We start from the raw sequence: 20593 nt of genomic DNA, 5'->3' as shown, positions 1-20593 counted from the left end.
CTGACTCCTTTTTCAGGGCAACCAACATCAAGGAGACTGGGATTGAAGTACCAGATCTTTCCAGCCCAGAGATTCGACAACCCCCAGCAGCCATACATGGACATTGTGGTAGCCTTGGCGCTTAAGAGAAACAGGGCAGCACGACCCCCCCTTCCAACGCCCCGTCAGGGAAGGACCTGAAAAACCCTGGATTCCACGGGAAAAAGACCTTCGAGGGCGCAATGCTGAGCGCACAAATTGCTGTGCTCCAGTTCCAGATGCGGCTTTGTCAGGCCAGTGAGAGAAAATAAATAAATAAAATAAAATAGGGACTCCAGCTCACTACCGAGCCAGTCCACACTGGCAGCAGTCTGTGCCCCAGTGCTCGCAACAGTAACATAACTGCTACGCAAACAAGCACCGCCCGAGGGGCAGGGGCATCCAAGGGCAGCCCTCTCCCCAAGACAAAAACAGAACCTTGACCACCCTCCAGCCCAGCAGGATCAGATTGTCTGCGAAGGTTTGGCTCAGGATCACCATCGACCAGTGGGCCCTCAGCATCATCAAGCAGGGATTCCGAATTCGTCTCCACTCCCCCCCCCGAGTGGGTGGGGCACCCTCCATCTGATGACCCAATTTTCCTGCAGCAAGGAGAGGACCTGCTTCGGCAGAATCAATAGAGGCGATGACGAACAGAGGAGATCACCAAGGGGTTTCTACTCCAGGAACCCCTGCGTCCCCATGGACAAGGACAACGCTCGATCCTGGATCTCTGCAAGCTCAACAGGTGTATACACAAGGTCCAGAGGCACTCTCTGGGTACAGTCTTGGCCCTGTTACAGCCCGAGTATTGGCTAGTATCCCTGGACTTATATGATGCATACACTCATGTGCCCATGCACCCAGCCCACAGCAGGCATCGTCGCTTCTAAAGCCAAAACAGACGCCTCCAGTACAAGGTCCTACCCCTTGGACTCTCAACGGCTCCAAGAGCGTTCACAAAGTGCGTGGCAGTGGCACATCCTCGCCTTCAAGGGGTGTGCGTCCTATCTTATCTCGACAGCTGGCAGCCCGGACAACCACCATAACCCTCCTCCAAGAACTGGGGTTCCTCATCAACTACATGAAATCCCACCTGATACCCCCCCAGGGGATATCGTTCATCTGGGCAGTTATCGACATCACACAGACCAAGGCCGTCCTATGGTACTACCAGATCGATGCCATGACATCCCTGGCCCAGTGCATCCCAGCCAGCAGCTCATCGTCAGCACGCTCCCTCCTGTGTCTCGGCTGCGGTCTTTGTTGTCCAGCACACCAGACTACACATGAGATCCCTGAAAGGGCACCTCAGACGTCACTGGGACCAGTGTACCCAACCTCTGACCACCCAGATACCCAGCCCATACACAAGACGCTTCACTGGTGAACGGCCCGAGATAACTTAGCAAAAGGGAAACCAGACCACCACCTCACCAGCTGGTGGCCACCATGGATGCCTCCAAACATGGAGGGGGGACACACCTTCTCGATCCTCGCACAGGCGTCCTCACTCCATATCTACCTACTGGAGCTCAAGACCATAGGGAATTCCCTCAAAACCTTCAAACAATGGGTGACAGGCAGGGCAGTCCTCACCCAAACAGAAAACCAGGTGGCCATGCACTATATCAACAAGCAGGAAGGGACAGGGTCAGCCTCGCTATGCAAGGAAGCTTGCCGCATGGGGGAGTTCACCAACTCCATTCAATACCCCATCCAGGCAACTTACCTCCCGGGGGAGCAGAACGACCTGGCAGAAAGCCTCAGCCACCAGCTGGATCCCGATGAGTGGTGTCTCAACCCAGCGGCGACAAAGATCTTCAGCACTGGGGCACACTGAGCATCGACCTGTTTGCAACCGAACCGAACTCAAAATACTCGACCTTCTGCGCAAAGAGATCAACCTATCGCTGTCTCAGCCCCGACGGTATGTCTGTGAGTTGGAACCACGGACTCTTATACGCCTACCCGCCATACCCTAAGTCCTGCAGAAGATCCTTCAGGACAGAGCAATGGTGATCATGATTGCCCTGTCCAGGCCCCTGCAACCATGGTTCCCGTTCCGGCAAGGGATAGCGGTTCTCCCACCTCTCCCCCCTCCCGATCAGTGCAGTTCTCATAACACAACGCGGGAACCTTACCCTCCACCACAACCTGCGTTCCTTAGCCCTGACCGCATGGATAATGAGAGGATGAACCTACCACAAGACGTGAAGCACACACTTATGGCAGCCAGAAGACCTTCAACCAGAAAACGCTATGGGATTGAAATGGAGAAGGTTCCACTACCGGTGCACAGACACGCAGCGAGACCCCTACAACTGCCCCATACCGGACATCCTGCAGTACATACTGAGCTTATCTCAGTGGGACCTAAAACCCACTTCCATCAAGGTCCACCTAAGTGCAATCGCGGCATACCACACTGGCCTAGTCAACAAACCAATGTCGAGGCATTCAGTAATCACAAAATTTCATGAAGGGACTGTCCAATCAGACCACCACCGCCCGGATGGGACCTCAACTTGGTGCCACATCAGCTCACCTCGATCCCTTCAAACCTTTGGGGGAGGCAGATCCCGTATTCCTGGCCGGGAAAACCCTGACCATCGTGTCGGCCGACACACTCCTCCATGAGAACAGGGTGGTACCCAGAACCCACCCCCGATTCTTGCCGAAGGTGGCTTCAGCGTGCCTCCCGGCACTCTACATCTCCCCACAGGGAGGCAAACAGCCACCTCAGCAACACCTCCTGGACTGTGTGCGGGCCCTGACTATGCAGCAGATTAGACAAGCCTCAATTGTTCGTCTCCTACGACCAAAACAGACCAGGACTTCCGGCCACCAAACGCAGGTGCTCGCGCTGGATATACAAGTGCATCCCCTTCACCTATAGAAAAGTGCAGTGTCAACCACAGGTGGGAGCCCACGCCCACCAGCGCAGAGCCATAGCCACCACAACGGCTCATCTGCACCACACACCAATAGGGGACATCTGCGATGCAGCCACTTGGTCCTCCATGCACACCTTCACCAAGCACTACTGCCTCGACATAGCATTCCACGCTCCAAATGCATTCGGCCGAGCAGTCTTGGAAGTGGCTCTTCCCTCCCAGGAGGGACAGCAACCACTAGCACACTGATCAAGTAGGGTGTTATAAATATCGACAAATACTGATCAAGTAGGGTGTTATAGATATTGATTAAGTAGGTCTTCCAGCACTCCTGTCTAGTCTGAATGTGGAATAGGCAAGTATGAATTTTCACATGCAAGTACGAATTGTCACTGTTGACCAGTTGGTTTCTCACTGTTCATTGATTGTCATTGACCAGTTCACTGTTCTGTGAGTATTATTGCTCAGTTAACACAGCACTTTATCTAAAACCTTGTTTCCTCAACTTCACCTGCTTCGCCTGATTACACTGCCCGGCTCAGCCTCCACAGCCAGGCGAGGGATGCACAGAGCGCTAAGGCGCAGGTCCAGTCGGTACATCCCTTGGCTAGGGAGTCACCCATATGTGGCTGACTCATCCTGCTTGTCCTAGGAGAAAGTGTAGTTACTTACCTGTAACGTAGGTTCTCCGTGGACAGCAGGATAGTCAGCCACACAACCCACCCGCCTCCCCATACGGCCGACCTGGCCACAGCTAGGAACATCCTGGGGATTAGGGGGAAGCAGGGGGAAATGAGTAGGGCTCGGGCATGCCCAGTGGGGCCCGGGCACTGCACGTGCTCAGAGAGAGAAAAAAAAAAATCTCTCTGAGCTATTGGAGAGCTTATCCGCAAATTGGGAGCTGTTGGGACAACACCCATATGTGGCTGACTATCCTGCTGTCCACGGAGAACCTACGTTACAGGTAAGTAACTACCCTTTCATCTCCCTGCACCATCCGTGCAGCCAGTCATTTGTCATCTGGATATGATCATCCATGGCTCTTCCCTTGCCCCTCACTGGGAGGATCAAGGAGAAGACTACCTGCACTTCCATCCTCCTCAGCTTATCTGGGTGATAAGTTGAGGAGGATGGAAGTACAAATTGTGGGCTCCAAAGTCTTCAGATATACTCTCCGGGGTGTTCCTGGTAGTGTTGTTCATTCCGACGTGGATGAGAAGCATGGGGAAGTGGTCATGAGGCTTGATTAGTCTGTCTAGGCAGGCGGTTACATCTCGGATCCTGGCTCCTGGCAGACAGAAAACCTCTCTTGATTGCATATCCAGTCTGCAAATTGGTTCCTCGGTGCCCCTCAGCAGGGAATCCCCAATGACTACCACTCTGTGCTTCTTTGGGGGGAGCTGATCTGTTGTCTCTGGAACCTTCTGCTGAACAACTTCCTGTACCTGATTGGCAGGTCCTTCCTGTAACAGCTGGAATCTGTTCCTCAAGGTGATTAGTGGTGTCGATGTAAAACTGCCCTGTGTACGAGAGAAAGAGACAGAAGAGGAAGGTCTTCTGCGTTTGCCTGTGGAGGAAGTTACCAGCTGCTAGAAGTCAGCGTCTCTAGCCTCTTCTTGTACCCCAATCGTTGGTTTCATGGTTGCAGGTTCAGACTGTTTGGGCGTCCTGAGGATGGTCTTGTTTGGCTCCTACTCCGTGATCTGGGACAGCTCCTGCATGACTCCGTCGATGAAGGCCTCGTCCTCTCGGATGCTTCTCAAGCGCTTTACCTCCTCTCTCAGGCTCCTCAGCTCCTGCAAGATGTCTCCATCTAGCTGATCCATCTCTTCTGTCTGTATGGCGACTGTAGTCATCTGCTTGGGGATGGCCTTGGTCTGTACAGAGACCTCTATCCTCCGTCCTGGCTCTCCTTCCGTCTGTACGTGGACCTTGGCCATCCCATGGATTCCTTTGGTGACTGGGCTGCCAGTCTTGATTGTAGCCCTGTTGCTTCTAGTTCTTCCTGCCATTTTCAAAAAATTATTTTTTTATTTTTTTAGTTTAGATATTTGTTAGTTAGTTATGTCTGTCTGTTCGTTAGTGAGCTAGAAAAGTCTGCCTGTTAGATAGTATGAAAGTCTGCCTGTCAGAGAGTTGAAAGATTGAAGGATAGAGTAGTTAGTTAGTTAATTGTTAGTTAAGTCTGCCTGTTTGTTAGTTGGCTAGAAAGGGCTGCCTGTTAAATAGTTTGAAAGTTAGAAGGAAAGAGTGCCTGTTACATAGCTTGAAAGTTTGAAGGATAGAGTGACTGGTAAGGTCTGCCTGTTGTTTAGTTTGAGAGCTCTGTCTGTTTGTTGGCTAGTTAGAAGGGTCTGTCTGGTTTGAAAGTTTAAAAGTTAGTCTAAAAGATAGTCTAGAAGTTAAATAGCTAGTTGTATGTGCCTGGTGGTTGTACTCCACCTTGTTATGTGTTGAGTTCTTACCTTGGCGGTTATCCGGAGCCCTTCTTTGAGGCCCTTCATGAGGCCCTTTGCAAAGGTGCTCTCGCTAAGGCGAGCGCCTTTGCCACTTGCCGAACGGCTGCGCGACGTTGGCTCGCCTCCTTTTATGGAGGAGGAGCCCGGACGCTAGCTGCTGACGCGGTGGGGGTGGACGGAGCTACTCTCGCCGCTGCCCCGATGTCTCCTTCACCTGTTCCGGTGCCCTGCTCTGCTTTTTTCTGCTCTCCTTCGCCCCGTTCTGCTCTCCTTCGCCTCTCTCCGCTTGCCCTCGCTCTCCTAGCTTTTCTCCTGCTTTCTCCTGCACCATTGAGCAATACAGAGGCATTATAACATTCTTAGTCTTGTTTATCATCATCCCTTTGCTAATCATTCCTAGCATCTTGTTTGTTTTCCTTGCTACCGCCACACATTGGGTGGAAGGTTTCAGCGTATTGTCCACGATGACGCCCAGATCTTTTTTTGAGTGCTGACCCCTAAAGTGGAACCTAGCATCTCATAACTATGATTTAGATTATTCTTCCCAATGTGCATCACTTTGCATTTTTCCACATTAAATTTCATCTGCCATTTGGACGCCCAGTCTTCCAATTTCCTAGTCTTCTTGCAGTTTTTCACAGTTCACATGCATTTTAACAACTTTGAACAGTTTAGTGTCATCTACAAATTTAATTATCTCACTTATAGTTCCAATTTCCAGATCATTTATAAATAAGTTAAATTGTATCGGTCCCAGTACAGATCCTTGCGGCACAACACCCTCCTCCATTGAGAACAATGGCCATATAACCCTACCCTTTGTTTTCTGTCCGATAACCAATTCTTAATCCACAATTTAACATTGCCTCCTATCCCATGACCCTTTAATTTTCTCAGGAGCCTCTCATGAAGAACTTTGTCAAAAGCTTTCTGGAAATCTAGATACACTACATCATCAGGCTCACCTTTATCCAGATGTTTATTCACACCGTCAAAGAAATCAAGCAAATTGGTAAGGCAAGATTTCCCTTGGCTGAACCCATGGTGACTCTGTCTCATTAAATCATGTTTGTCTACATAGTTTATAGTGTATTTACTTATAGTCCACCTTTAACAAGGCAGATCACAGAATCACATACACAACAAATATAACAAAACATCCGCTATAATAATTCCCTTAGCGCGCATGTGCACTTCAAACCTGGTGGCTCCGTGCGTCTGTAGCTCCGTGGCCAGCAGAGAAATTGTATTGTAAGAAGAAGAGAAGTTGGTAAAGCGTTTGGCGCATTTGTTCGATTTTCTGCGAGTGGCGGTTTACTTTACTCAGCAGCAGTTATTCTGTGCCGGTTGCTGCATGATAAAAAAAAAAAAAAGGTAGGTGGGAGAAGGGTTACAATAACTGTCATCCCTCCTAACATCACCAATATTCCCCCGACATCCCGGACCTCCCCTGATATCCCCCTGACATCTCCACAGATGCACAGGAGGACAGGGGTCCAAACAGCTGGGACATTGACAGACTGACAGAAAAGGTGGCAGTGAAAGACACACACAGCAGGACAGGAGGCCAGGGAGAGAGATTGAAAGAAAAAAAACAGACAGTGGACAAGGAGAGAGAGACACACAGAAAAAAAGACATACAGTGGCAAAGGAGACAGCAAAAAAAGACAGACAGACATACAGTGGCCAAGGAGACAGACAGCAAAAAACACACAGACACACATACAGTGACCAAGGAGACAGTCAGCAAAAAAAAAGAGACAGACATACAGTGACCAAGGAGACAGACAGCAAAAAAAACCCAGACAGACATACAGCGGCCAAGGAGAGAGACAGCAAAGAAAGAAAGACAGACAGACAGAAAGCAGCCAAGGAGAGAGAGAGACAGAAAGACAGGCAGGCAGACAAAAAGCAGCCAAGGAGAGAGAGAGAGAAAGAAAGACACACACACACATCTATTCTAGCACCCGTTAATGTAACGGGCATAAAGACTAGTACATATATAAAAGCAAAACAGTAGAATAATTTATCCTTAGACAATAATGTACATTTTCCTCTATTTAATAACTAGTTCCTCATCACCCATACTTCATTTTACAAAATAAGTGCCGTTCCAGCAATCTTTTAAAAGTTCTCAAATCTCCTTGCTGTCTTATATAAGCCTGAAGTTTGTTCCATTCTGCAGGGCCTGCGTATCTTCTACAATGTTATTTTTCATAATTGTTTCCAGTATTTTGCCTGGCACTGAGGTCAGGCTTACCGGTCTGTAATTCCCTGGATCTCCCCTGAAACCCTTTTTAAAAATCGGCATAACATTGGCCACCCTTTGACAAGATTATTGATGGTGTTATCAAGGAAACTGTAGAAATAAAGGGATATAAAATGAAGTTGAAGAGGGGTAGACTCAAAAGTAATCTAAGGAAATTCTTCTTTACAGAAAGGGTAGTGGTTGCATGGAACAACCTTCCAGTGGAGGTAGTGGAGATGAGGACCAGTGGCGTACCTAGGGTATGTGGCACCCGGGGCCCATCATTTTTGACACCCCCCCCCCCCCCCCATGTAAAAAAAAAAAATTTTTTTGTAATAACCATGAAACCGAATAAATGGTCATAATAGAAACAGGCACTGAAAATTTTCTTTTATTGAACCTCATATATGTACAAAGCAACAAAACAAAGAGAAAAGTTCCAACCTAAACTGCAGTAAGAAACAACCGAGAGCAAACAAAACAAAACTGCAGATCTGTACAAGACGTAGGCAAAATTTATTGTGACAAAAATAGTTATATGCAAACCCTTTTACCAATCAGGGGACCCGACACGGTCCGTGTTTCGGACAAACCTTCGTCAGGGGTCCTAATAGGTACAAATATAACATAAAATTTATTATCAAAATAACAATTATACACATAATAATAGATAAAAATAGTAATTAAAAACCATTTTAACAGAAAATGGGGTTGAAACAAAACTTATACCAAAGTTTGTGATGAGTACGACAGAGAAACGCATGTGCATATTGAGAAAAATATAATAAGAACTTTTTTCACTCTAGTTCTTATTATATTTTTCTCAATATGCACATGCGTTTCTCTGTCGTACTCATCACAAACTTTGATATAAGATTTGTTTCAACACCATTTTCTGTTAAAATGGTTTTTAATTACTATTTTTATCTATTATTATGTGTATAATTGTTATTTTGATAATAAATTTTATGTTATATTTGTACCTATTAGGACCCCTGATGAAGGTTTGTCCGAAACACGGACCGTGTCGGGTCCCCTGATTGGTAAAAGGGTTTACATATAACTATTTTTGTCACAATAAATTTTGCCTACGTCTTGTACAGATCTGCAGTTTTGTTTTGTTTTACCTCATATATGTAACCATTATTCCAAACATACCATAACAAATTATAAATTATGTCTGAATTGTCATGACATCAGAATTACATATGAAGTAGTTGTAGGTGATGCTTGGTACAGTTCTGATTGTGTTAGTTCGGTTTTATGTGTTTTTTGAATAGAAGGGTTTTATTTCTTTTTTGAAGGTTTTGTAGTTTGTGGTCGAGGTCAATAGGTTGTAGAGTTGGGGGTCGAGTGTTGCAGCTTGAATGGCTAGGAGGTTGTCGAACTGTTTTTTTTCTTTTGACGTTTTTGGTTGGAGGGTGTGTGAATGATGCGTGAGTTCTACTATGTTTGGTTGAGGTGGCTTGAATTATTTAGCTGAAGAAATTAGTTACCCCCCCATTCCACACACATTAATTCTCTTCCATTTTTGTTCCCATTCTAAAAAACACTGATAAGTTCCCAGAAAAAAAATACATTAAAATAAGAAGTGAAAACAAAGGCCCCTACAGATGAGAACATAACATAAGAATAGCCCAACTGGGTCAGACCAATGGTCCATCATGCCCAGTAACTCATTCTCATGGAAGCCAATCCAGGTCACTAGTACCTGGTCAAAACCCAAAGAGTAGCAACATTCCATGCTACTGATCCAGGACAAACATATGTTTCCCTCATGTCTTAATAACAGACTATGGAATTTTCCTCCAGGAATTTGTCCAAACCTTTCTTAAAACCAGCTACGCTATCTGCTTTTACCATAACTTCTGGCCACTTCATTTTTAAGCTGAGATCTTTCCTTCAAAACAGAGACTTTGCTAGATGTCAAATACAGCACAAGGTAACTTCACACGGACTTAGCTGTGCAGGAAATGTGAATCTCCTCATACACCCACCATATAGTGCAAAAATGTGCAAAGGTCTGGTTTTTTCTTTCGATCACTACATAGACTAATGCCACACAAGCAGCGCTGTTACAAACATATTCTCTAGGTCAGTGCTAAGGTTAACAAAGTTTCCTTCCTTGGACCAGAAGGAGATACTGACAAACCACTGGAAGAGATCCCAAAACAACTACCCAGGAACAACACCCAAAGACCCACTCAGTGTGTGAACCAGTTGAGTGGAATGGACTAACTGGGGGGTGGAAATGGGCCCGGAGTTTGCTCAGCAGAATTTCCCAGATCACCTCTTCCTCTCAACACATTGACACGCTGCCACCACCACCACTAGGAACACCTCACCGGGTAGGCCAGCAATGCTATAAACTTTATAAAACACATTATTATATTTTTTTATAAAGCACATATTTTAACTGAACTCTCTGACATCCTCAGCCATTCCATTCACATAAATAGAAGGAAGAAAAGTTCCCATTTCCTGCTGTCTCATGTCCCCGGCCTATACAATATTTTTCTTCTGCAGACCCTTGAAAAATCTGACCAAATCCTCGTTTCACTTGCATTATAAAGTACTGAGGATGCCATCTCTCCCCAATCCCAGGTCCTAAAGTCTAAGACAGTAGCGCAAACTAGTGCTGCCAGATTCAGGAAAAAAAAATTTTGATTCGATTCAGCCTATTGAATTGGTTTATCGATTCGATTTTCCTTCCCAATTGGATGTTTTTTTCAAACATCCTGGTGGGTTTATTTTATAGCTTTTTCACCCCGCTTTGGCTTCTCCTAACCACACTGGCGCTGTGGTGTAAATAAAATAAAGAAACAAAAAGGACTTTTCCTCTCTCTGTTAAATCCTAGCTCACGTTTGCGGTCTAACACCAGCTCTGGCAGGATACACATTTCAAATCTGACATATTGTAATCACAAAACAGAAAATAAAATTAGTTTTTCTACCTTTTGTTGTCTGGTTATTTTTCAAATCTTGTTGGTCCAAGGCTCTGGTTGTCTTCTGATAACTTGCTTGCCAGGGTCTCCTTCTTTCTTCTTTCTCCGTGCTAACTATCCATCTGCCATCTCTGTCCTTCCCTTCTATTTCCCTTCCCTCCCCCGGATGTCTGACATCTTTCCTTTTTTTTGTCTCCCTCCACAGATCCACCTTTTCTTAACTACCCTTTCATCCAGAAGCTCTCACTCCTTCCCCACCACTCCAGGGTCCACCATCTCTCCCTTTCTTTTCCCAACTACCCTCCTAACCAGTATCTCTATCCCCCCCTCCACACCATCCCTTGTGTCCAACTTCTTTCCCTTTGTGTTCCTTCCCTCCCTAAAACCCATGTCCATCATCTCTCTCTCTCTCCTCTATTTTCAGACCCATTATTTCTTCCCACCCAAAGTCCGGCATATGCACGTCTCTTTGAACCCCTCCCCCTTTCCTCCGTGTACTTCTACACCAGGGCCCCCCCCCCTTGAAGGCCTGCACCCCCCTGAAGGCCTGCCCCCCCTGAAGGCCTGTCCCCCCCCTTGAAGGCCTTTTCCCCCTTAGAGGTCTGCATCCCACCCCTGAAGGCCTGTCCCCCCCCCTTGAAGGCCTGCCTGCCTGCCTGTTCCCCTTGAAGGCCTGCCCCCCTGAAGGCCTGTCCCCCCCTTAAAGGCCTGCACCCCTCCTGAAGGCCTGCACCTCCCCGAAGGCCTGTCTCCCCCCTTGAAGGCCTGCCTGCCTGTTCCCCTTGAAGGTCTGCCCCCCCTGAAGGCCTGTCCCCCCCTTGAAGGCCTACACCGCCCCCGAAGGCCTTCACCCTCCCAAAGGCCTACACCCCCCTCGAAGGCCTGTCCCCCCCTTGAAGGCCTGCCTGCCTGTTCCCCTTGATGGCCTGCCCCCCCTGAAGGCCTGCCCCCTCCTGAAGGCCTGTCCCCCCCTTGAAGGCCTGCACCCTCCCCTGAAGGCCTGCACCCCCCGAAGGTTTACATTCCCCTCGAAGGCCTGTCCCCCTCTTGAAGGCCTGCACCCCCCCGAAGGCCTGCACCCCCCCTGAAGGCCTACACCCCCCTCGAAGGCCTGTCCCCCCTTGAAGGCCTGACTGCCTGTTCCCCTTGAAGGCCTGTCCCCCCGAAGGCCTGCACCCCCCCCCCCCCCGAAGGCCTGTCCCCCCTTGAAGGCCTGCCTGCCTGTTCCCGGGAGAGGTGGTGGAGTGGAAAACGGTGGTGGAGTTCAAAGAAGATGAACATAGAGAATCTAGAATCAGAAAATAATAGTAAATATTGAAGAACTAAGGCCAGTACTGGACTTGCACAGTATGTGTCTGTATATGGCCTTATGGTTGAGGATGGGCTGGGGAGGGCTTCAATGGCTGGGAGGGTGTAGATGGGCTGGAGTGAGCTTTAATGAAGACTTCAGCAGTTGGAACCCAAGCACAATGCCGGGTAGAGCTTTGGATTCTTGCCCAGAAATAGCTAAGAAGAAGAAGAAGAAAAAATTAAATTGAATCAGGTTGGGCAGACTGGATGGACCATTCGGGTTGTTATCTGCCGTCATCTACTCTTTTACTATGTTAGGTCTAAGTGCCCTAAAGGTGACCAAACTGACAAGATGACCACTGCAGGGTTTAAGGCATGACCCCCCTTACTCTCCCAGTGGTCACCACCCCTTCCCACCACCCAGAAATGGGGAGAGTAAAACAGCACATTGAGGGCTTGCCATCAGCTGATCGTGGCAGAGGAATCCCCATCAGCTGAGCCAGTTTTGGGGATTCCTGCTGGCTCAGCTGATAGGGTTTCCCCCTGTCAGGATCAGCTGAGCTGCAGAGTTCTATATCCCTCCCCCAAGACGGACCCCTCCCATATCCCCAGACCCCTTGCACATTCTAAATACAAATTGGCAGGAGGGAAGTTTACTCCCTCCTGCTTATAGGGCCACATGCTGAGAATGATGGGCCTTCCCCCCTCCCAATGTATCTTGGGATGCAGTGGGTGGGGCCTAAGGCCCTGATTGGCTCAAAATCGCCATTTTGAGCCAATCAGGGCCACTTGTCTGTAAAACCATACCTTAATAATGGGCACCCATAGTTTGTCCTGTGGCCTTTCAGAGTCTTGAGAGACCCATCTAGGAAGCCAGCTGATGATAAAATTTGGTAATTTTACTAGTCACAGCAATAAACAAATTCAATAAAATGCAAGAACATTTAAGGTACCAGAGTAAGGGAAGCTTTAATTAATAAATTAATTAGGATGAGGATCCAGAAACGAGAAGCAGTCTGACAGGTCAAACCTACTTCTAATGAGTACAAATTTCTCTCTGTGTTATATACTTTAAAAATATGCCTGGTCACCTGACTGACACACACAATTGATCTAGGTCATTTAGCTTGCCCTAGCATGAGTTTATCTTTTCAGTATGTTATTAGGGGCTGGTCAATACTTGTTCTAAGGCCATCTCTTATGCTTGGGGTCTGCAATCTACTAATGCAGACTTTTCTGCCAGTCGTGCTGTTTCTGGCTTAACCCCAGATCTACTTATATTATCCAATGGTTCTTACAAACTAATTTATATATAGGTAGTCATCGACTTACGACCGCAATCGGTTCCAACTGATAGGTCATAAGTTGGCCTATGTTAATACAGTACTGTATACAGTACTGTACTAACTATTTTTTACCCCTCCCTGCCTACCTTTTCCCTGGTGGTCCAGCGGTGTATCCTGCCTGAGCCCCTCCTGCCGATGTCAGAAGCCAGCAGCGCACCTGGGCCGGCACGTGCAGGAGCAAGCTCTTAGAACTCCCGCCCCGCCTTGCGCTGCTGACTGAAACACTGCCGTAAGTTCTCACGGGACTTGTGGTTCTCACGGTAAGTGCGTGGTAAGTCGACGACGACCTGTATTTGCTTATATTTATTTCTGTAATACTGTAATACTTATCCTAGTTAATTTCTTTACAATGATATTCTGTACTCTATTGCTGGTTTTGTTATCTATGTTGTTCTTTAATTCTATTAATTCTGTTTTATCAAATTATTGCTTCCCCATATTCAAAATGTGGAAGATAGCTGGCTATCTCCTGTGGTACACAGTAAAACTGGAAATTCAGTGCCGGTGCTATATCCGATGACCAACATTATTATTATTATTTTTTTTTTTTGGGGGGGGGGGGAGAGGGCTGGGGGTTTGCTAGTGTCCTGTACAGAATCAGGCCAAAAAAGTATAATTTTTTTAAAGGTAGATGCTGAATTTTATTATATACAGAATTTTGATGATAAAAATTTATATTTTTAGCGGAAATTAGATCCTGTTATTTAAATGCTGGAGGTCCGAAAGAAAGCCATTTTCAACATCATCTATCCAATCCTGACTGTATTTCTATTGCTCCGTAAGTAATATATATATATTTTAAGATTATATTTCTGGAGTGGTTTATTTTTTAGTATAGCTCTGGCAGCCAAATGGTTAGAACTGGAAATTAAAGTAAATTGGCTAATCTTTTCTGGAGATGTTATAGGATGTGATTGTAAAGAATAAGAGAGGCAGAAAGGAACTTTCTTGTACAATACCACTTTACTCTGGGATCAGTGGGTTATTTCTATCTACCCGTCAGGACTATGTAGGAAGCCTCAGATTTCAGAGACTTAAACCCCTCCCCCTCATACCTCATCACTGTCACTGGTTCTGTAAACATCAATCTTTCTTCCTACCAGTGGCGTACCAAGGGGGGGGGGCGGGAGGGGCGGTCCGCCCCGGGTACCAAGCCCTGAGGGGGTGCTCCCGGTCCGGTCCAGTTCCCCCCCCTGCGCCGGGTGTCGCGTCTGGAAACAGCCTGCAGCAAGATCGCGATGCCAGAGATCTTTGCCTGCTTCGACTGTTTCCTCCGCCACGGTCCTGCCCCTCCTCTGATGTCAGAGGAGGGGCGGGACCGCGGCGGAGGAAACAGCCGAAGCAGGCAAAGATCTCTGGCATCGCGCGATCTTGTTGCAGGCTGTTTCCCCAGGGCAGTAGCGTACCAAGGGGGGCGAGGGGGAGGTCCATCCCGGGTGCCGCCTTAGGGGGGGGGGTGCACAGCTGGCCCGGTCCCTATCGCGCTCCTACCCTCCCGGCAAAAGCAGCATCGGCGCCATTATCGAAAAAGGTAATGGCGCCAGGCCTTGGAGCACCAAGGCAGACCGCTTCTCCCCCCTCCCAGCCGAAACCCCGCTGACCATCCTATCTCTCCTCCCCCAAGTGAACCTTTCCGACCCTCCCAGCGAAAGCAGCAAACCTCCCTCCAGTAGCGTCGGCTTTATCCTCCCTCTGCCGCATCACTGATGACGTCATCAGTAACGCGGCAGAGGGAGGAGAAAGCCGCGAAGGAGGTTTGCTGCTCTCGCTGGGAAGGTCGGAAAGGTTCACGGGGGGGGGGGAGATAGGAGGGTCAGCGGGGGTTCGGCTGGGAGGGGGGAGAAGCGGACTGCCTCGGTGCTCCATTACCTTCTTCGGGCAGCAGCAGCGTTTACAATTCGCTGCTGTTGCCGGCTTCAGGCCTTGTTCTCTGCCTGGTCCTGCCTACTTCCAGTTTTCATGAAGACAGGACCCGACAGAGAGGAAGGCCTGAAGCGGGCAACAGCAGTGAATTGTGAATGCTGCTGCTGCCCGATGAAGTTCAGGACATCAGGACATCGGGGAAGGAGCAGGAAGAAATCGGCTGCTGGCTTGGGGTTGAGGGTAGGGAAAGAATCGTGGAAGTGGAGAAATCGGCACGATGGCTTTGTGCGGGCTAGGGGGAGAGAGAAAGAAAGGAAAAAATAAAGAGGGGGGGGCCAGGGGGAGAGAGAAAGAAAGGCAGAAATAAAGAGGGGTCAGGGGAGAGAGAAAGAAAGGCAGAAAGAAAGAGGGGGACCAAGGGGAGAGAAAGAAAGGCAGAAATAAAGAGGGGGTCAAGGGGGAGAGAAAGAAAGGCAGAAAGAAAGAGGGGGACCAAGGGGAGAGAAAGAAAGGCAGAAATAAAGAGGGGGGCCAGGAGGAGAGAGAAAGAAAGGCAGAAATAAAGAGGGGAGCCAGGGGGAGAGAGAAAGAAGAAGGACCAGAAGAAGGACCAGAGACTCATGAAATCACCAGACAAAAAAGTAGGAAAAATGATTTTATTTTCAACTTAGTGATCAAAATGTGTCCGTTTTGAAAATTTATATCTGCTGTCTATATTTTGCACTATGGCCCCCTTTTACTAAACCGCAATAGAGTTTTTTAGCGCAGGGAGCCTATGAGCGTCGAGAGCAGCGTGGGGCATTCAGCGCAGCTCCCTACGCTAAAAACCGCTATCGCAGTTTAGTAAAAAGGGAGGGGGAATATTTGTCTATTTTTGTATAGTTGTTACTGAGGTGACATTGCATAAAGTCATCTGCCTTGACCTCTTTGAAAACCCGCGGAATATAAATGATAATTAACATTTTCTCTGCGTACAGCGTGCTTTGTGTTTTTAAAATTTTATTGTTGGTAGATCATTTTGACTTGGCCACAAAGGTAAGGGGGAGGGAGGGAGGGGAACTGCTGAAAGACATCTAGTAATCCTTGCAGGCTTGACTGCAGGGAATTATTTTTGTAAAATCATGTTTTGTTATGTGACTGGCATTATCTAGACTTTAATTTCTATGAATGAATAGAATGAAAATGATATAAAATTACTTGCTTGTTTTGATGTGCATGCGCTGAAGGAAAGTGGAGAGAGAGTGGGCTGAGGATGCTGAAGGGAAATGGGGAAGAGAGTGGGGAGAAGACGCTGATTTATAAATTGACAATTGTACAGAATATTGTTTCTTTTTATACTTTAATATAAACAATTCAAGGCTTGTGTGGATGGAATCAGGTGGTTTGCGGGGATGGGGACCGAGCTTACGGGGATTAGTCCAATAAAATGGTATTTTTTTATTTCTCATTATTTGTTTTATTTTTATTTGTTAATTTATAAAGTGGTGATTGTTATGTATCAGGTTTTTCAAATTTACATCTACTGTCTTTATATTTTGCACTGTATTAGAGGACATGTGTTACTGTTTTTTGTGGTGTTGCATTGTATCCAGGGTCTGGTTTCTTGGCGGATCAGTTTAACTTTTGTCTACATATTTCTATTTTTAGTTTGTGATTATTCCATTTTGGGCGAGGGTGTATCTCTGTTCTGTGTGTTCTGAAAAAGACATAGTTTTCAGTTGGCATTGACTACAGGACCAATTGACTGTGCGGGATCTGGCTTGTTTAGTTTTACAATGTATGTGTTGGTGTTCTAGTGCTCACTGCAATGTTTAAGATGCAGCCTTTTCCTAGGTACACTCTTGTGGTGCGATATGTAGATTGGTACTAAAAATCATATTTTTCATATAGATGGGGGGGGGGGGTGTCAAAAAATGATGGGCCCCGGGTGCCACATACCCTAGGTACGCCACTGCTTCCTACATGCCAGGCTGTAGGAGCTTATCTTTTCTGCTCGTGTTTTATTTTGTTTAATTCATTCTTTGCGTTGGCAGTTTTCACCCTCATGGTGCAGAGGTTCCCTGTGAGGACAGCTCCTCCGACTGCGGGAGATCACAGACCTTTGGGAAAAGTCTGTTTCTGGAAGGTTCCCTGCTGGTCAGTAAGCCCTCTGAACAGCCTGCACATCAGATCAGGGCTCTTTGGAGCTAGTTCACCCTAAGTTCATCTGCTAGTGGGTTGAGTGCAGACTGCGTGGTTCCATGGAGGTGCACCCGGGATCAGAACCAGACTGCTTTCCTCTGCCAGGCAGGCTGTGTGGCTTGTCCGAGGGTGGCGGAGGTGACTGGCCATAGAAGTCAGGCCAGTGGGGCAGTCAGAATATTCAAAGTTCATCTTTCTAGTAAGTTAAGGCAGAGGATCTCCCTGTGAGCTGTTTTAGCTCCATCTGCAGTGTTGAGTACCAGTTAGTAGCTTGAATCTGAGATTTTGATGGGTCTTTCAAAAGGAGTTTTTAGATGGTTTTCCTGCATGCCTTACCTCCCACCCCACCCCTAAAATCTGTTTTTGAGGGTTCTCTATGGTTTTCCTGGGCTATTTTAAGTCAAAATAGGCTTTCAGTGGCCATCTTTGATTTTAGTTATTTTTTATATTTGCCAACTTCATTTTTGAAAGAAAACCACACTGATGACCTCCCCAGGGCAGGATGCCATGGATCCATGCCTCATTTGTGATGGCTGTTGGATGTACACCCGTATTCCACGTGTGCTGCAGCCCATGAGGGGGTGAGAGACTTGCCCAAATTCAGTGCCTTTGACCTCCATGGAGGGTCTTGTAGTGTCTTCTGTCCTGACTCCCATGGGGAATGCGCAGGCAATGCTACGGCAAAACACAAGCACATCTTGGGGGATAAACCTGGTAAATCCTCCAAATAGTCCCCAACTAGAGTGCAGGGGTCAGCTCCCGCTGCGGAGGATGGGTTTTCCCCGGATTATGTTGATATACTTTATCAAGAATAATTGGAACACCTCCCCCCCCCAAAAAAAAAACCAAAAACCAAACCAAACAAACAATTTCTGCCTCTGTGCCGGGCACAGGGGCCCCTGAGACTGTGGTCCATGGTCTTTACTCTTGCCTCCTTTAGGGGATGCCAGCAGATAGTGACCGCAGTTGCGCCAGATTTGCTTTCCATACCTCTGCTTATGCAGGAGGGCACTGCAGCGGTTGCTGCTGAGGCAGATCTGGTGGTTCTCCAGGATCTGGATCACTGCAGAGCCCATAATTTGGGAGAGGATCTCACTGTGAGCAGATTTTTCAAGCACGCACTTATTGTGGATTTAATTTCTGAATCTGGCTGGGTAGGGTTGCGGAGGCAGGGGTTAGGTTTTCTATTTTTGTTTTACTAACCACAAACCCCAAATTGTTGTATTGTTGGATGTTGGTTCTTTTGACTTTGCTCTGTTCTTTGTTGTCTGTTGTTTTGCATTCACAATAAAAAAGATTTGAACATTTGAACCTGGAGAAAGAGTTTACAGAAAAGAAGTAGGGTATGCCATTATCCTAGACATCTTCCAGTCTAGGCACCGTTAATAGAATCAGGCCCTTTGAGTAAAAATGAATGTAACTATTGCTAATATTTTTATTTATTTATTTTATTTCCAATGCTTGATATACTGAAAAAGATCCACATAAGTGACTATACAGTTTAAAAAAATTAAATATGCAGTTGAGAAAGAGACAAAAGGTGGTGGAACAGAATGAACTAAAGCAGTGGTTCCCAACCCTGTCCTGGTGGACCACCAGGCCAATCGGGTTTTCAGGATAGCCCTAATGAATATGCATGGAGCAGATTCGCATGCCTGTCACTTCCATTATATGCAAATCTCTCTCATGCATATTTATTAGGGCTAGCTTGAAAACCCGATTGGCCTGGTGGTCCACCAGGACAAGGTTGGGAACCACTGAACTAAAGGATTCGAAGAACAGATGAATTTTATTCTACAGATCAATCCACTTTGTATGTAGTAAAACTAAAATGACTGTCACTCATGTGAGTACGCTTGTAAGTCATTAATCCAGCTCAGCTAAAAAGGTTTTCAACAGCTATACTAATAGGAGGAAGTGGATTTTCAAATAATAGCTTTATTGAAAATAAAGCAAAATCGGCATTCAAGAATATATATAGTGGGGAAGGTGCTTATGGTTTCTTTGGTGCACCCTTCCAGAGTCACAAACAACGACTTAATAGTCACAGATACCCACCCTCCAACCCCCTCCCTCATACAACAGGTGAACATTTCCAATTAAGAAATTGTTGTCAGTGGCGTACAAAATGCTCCATTCTATGATTCTTTAAACAGTCAACTTATACATAAGAACATAAGTATAGCCTTACTGGGTCAGACCAATGGTCTATCAATTACAGTAGCATGTTCTCATGGTGGCCAATCCAGGTCACTAGTACCTGGCCAAAACCCAAGGAGTAGCAATATTCCATGCTACCGATCCAGGGCAAGCAGTGGCTTCCCCCATGTCTTTCTCAATAACAGACTATGGACTTTTCCTCCAGGAACTTGTCCAAACCTTTCTTAAAACCAGCTACGCTATCCGCTCTTACCACAACCTCTGGTAATGCGTTCCAGAGCTTAACTATTCTCTGAGTGAAAAAAAATTTCCTCCTATTGGTTTTAAAAGTATTTCCCTGTAACTTCGAGTGTCCCCTAGTCTTTGTAATTATTGACGGAGTAAAAAAATCAATCCACTTGTCTGTTCTATTCCACTCAGGATTTTGTCGACTTCAATCATATCTCCCCTCAGCAATCTCTTTTCCAAGCTGAAGAGCCCTAATCATTTTAGTCTTTCCTCATATGACAGGAGTTCCATCCCCTTTATCATCTTGGTCGCTCTTCTTTGAACCTTTTCTAGTGCCACTATATCTTTCTTGAGATAAGGAGACCAGAATTGAATGCAATACTCCAGATGAGGTCACACCATGGAGCAATACAGGGGCATTATAACATTCATAGCCTTGTTAACATTCCTTTTTTAATAATTCCTAGCATCCTGTTTGCTTTTTTGGCCGCCACCACACATTGGGCGGAAGGTTTCATTGTATTGTCTATGAAGATACCCAGATCCTTTTCTTTGGCACTAATCTCCAAGGTGGACCCTAGCATCCAGTAACTTGATTCAGGTTATTCTTCACAATGTGCATCACTTTGCATTTGTCCACATTAAATTTCATCTGTCATTTGGAAGCCCAGTCTTCCAATTTCCTAAGGTCCGCCTGCAATTTTTCATAATCCGCATGCATTTTAACAGTTTAGTGTCATCTGCAAATTTAATCACCTCACTCATTGTTCCGATTTCCAGATCATTTATATAAAAGTTAAATAGCACTGGTCCTAGTATAGACCCCTGCGGCACTCCACTGTTTACTCTTCTCCATTGAGAAAAATGACTATTTATCTCTACCTTCTCTTTTCTATCCGATAACCAATTCCTAATCCACATCCGAACTTTGCCATCTATCCCATGACACTTTAATTTT

At 46.6% G+C, this 20593-nt stretch overlaps 1 protein-coding gene across 1 annotated transcript in view; it reads left to right on the top strand.

Moving 5' to 3' along the window:
- The window catches only part of PCNX2 (pecanex 2), a 1104481-nt gene that overhangs the window by 228971 nt on the left and 854917 nt on the right, over nt 1-20593 (top strand). The window contains 1 exon segment of the mRNA XM_033937641.1: nt 13888-13981. Coding sequence (XP_033793532.1) covers nt 13888-13981 — 94 coding nt within the window.

The sequence above is a fragment of the Geotrypetes seraphini genome, chromosome 3 (assembly GCF_902459505.1).
Source record: "Geotrypetes seraphini chromosome 3, aGeoSer1.1, whole genome shotgun sequence".
Taxonomy (NCBI): domain Eukaryota; kingdom Metazoa; phylum Chordata; class Amphibia; order Gymnophiona; family Dermophiidae; genus Geotrypetes; species Geotrypetes seraphini.
The sequence above is the reverse complement of the archived record's forward strand: the minus strand, read 5'-3'. Positions and strand labels throughout refer to the sequence as shown.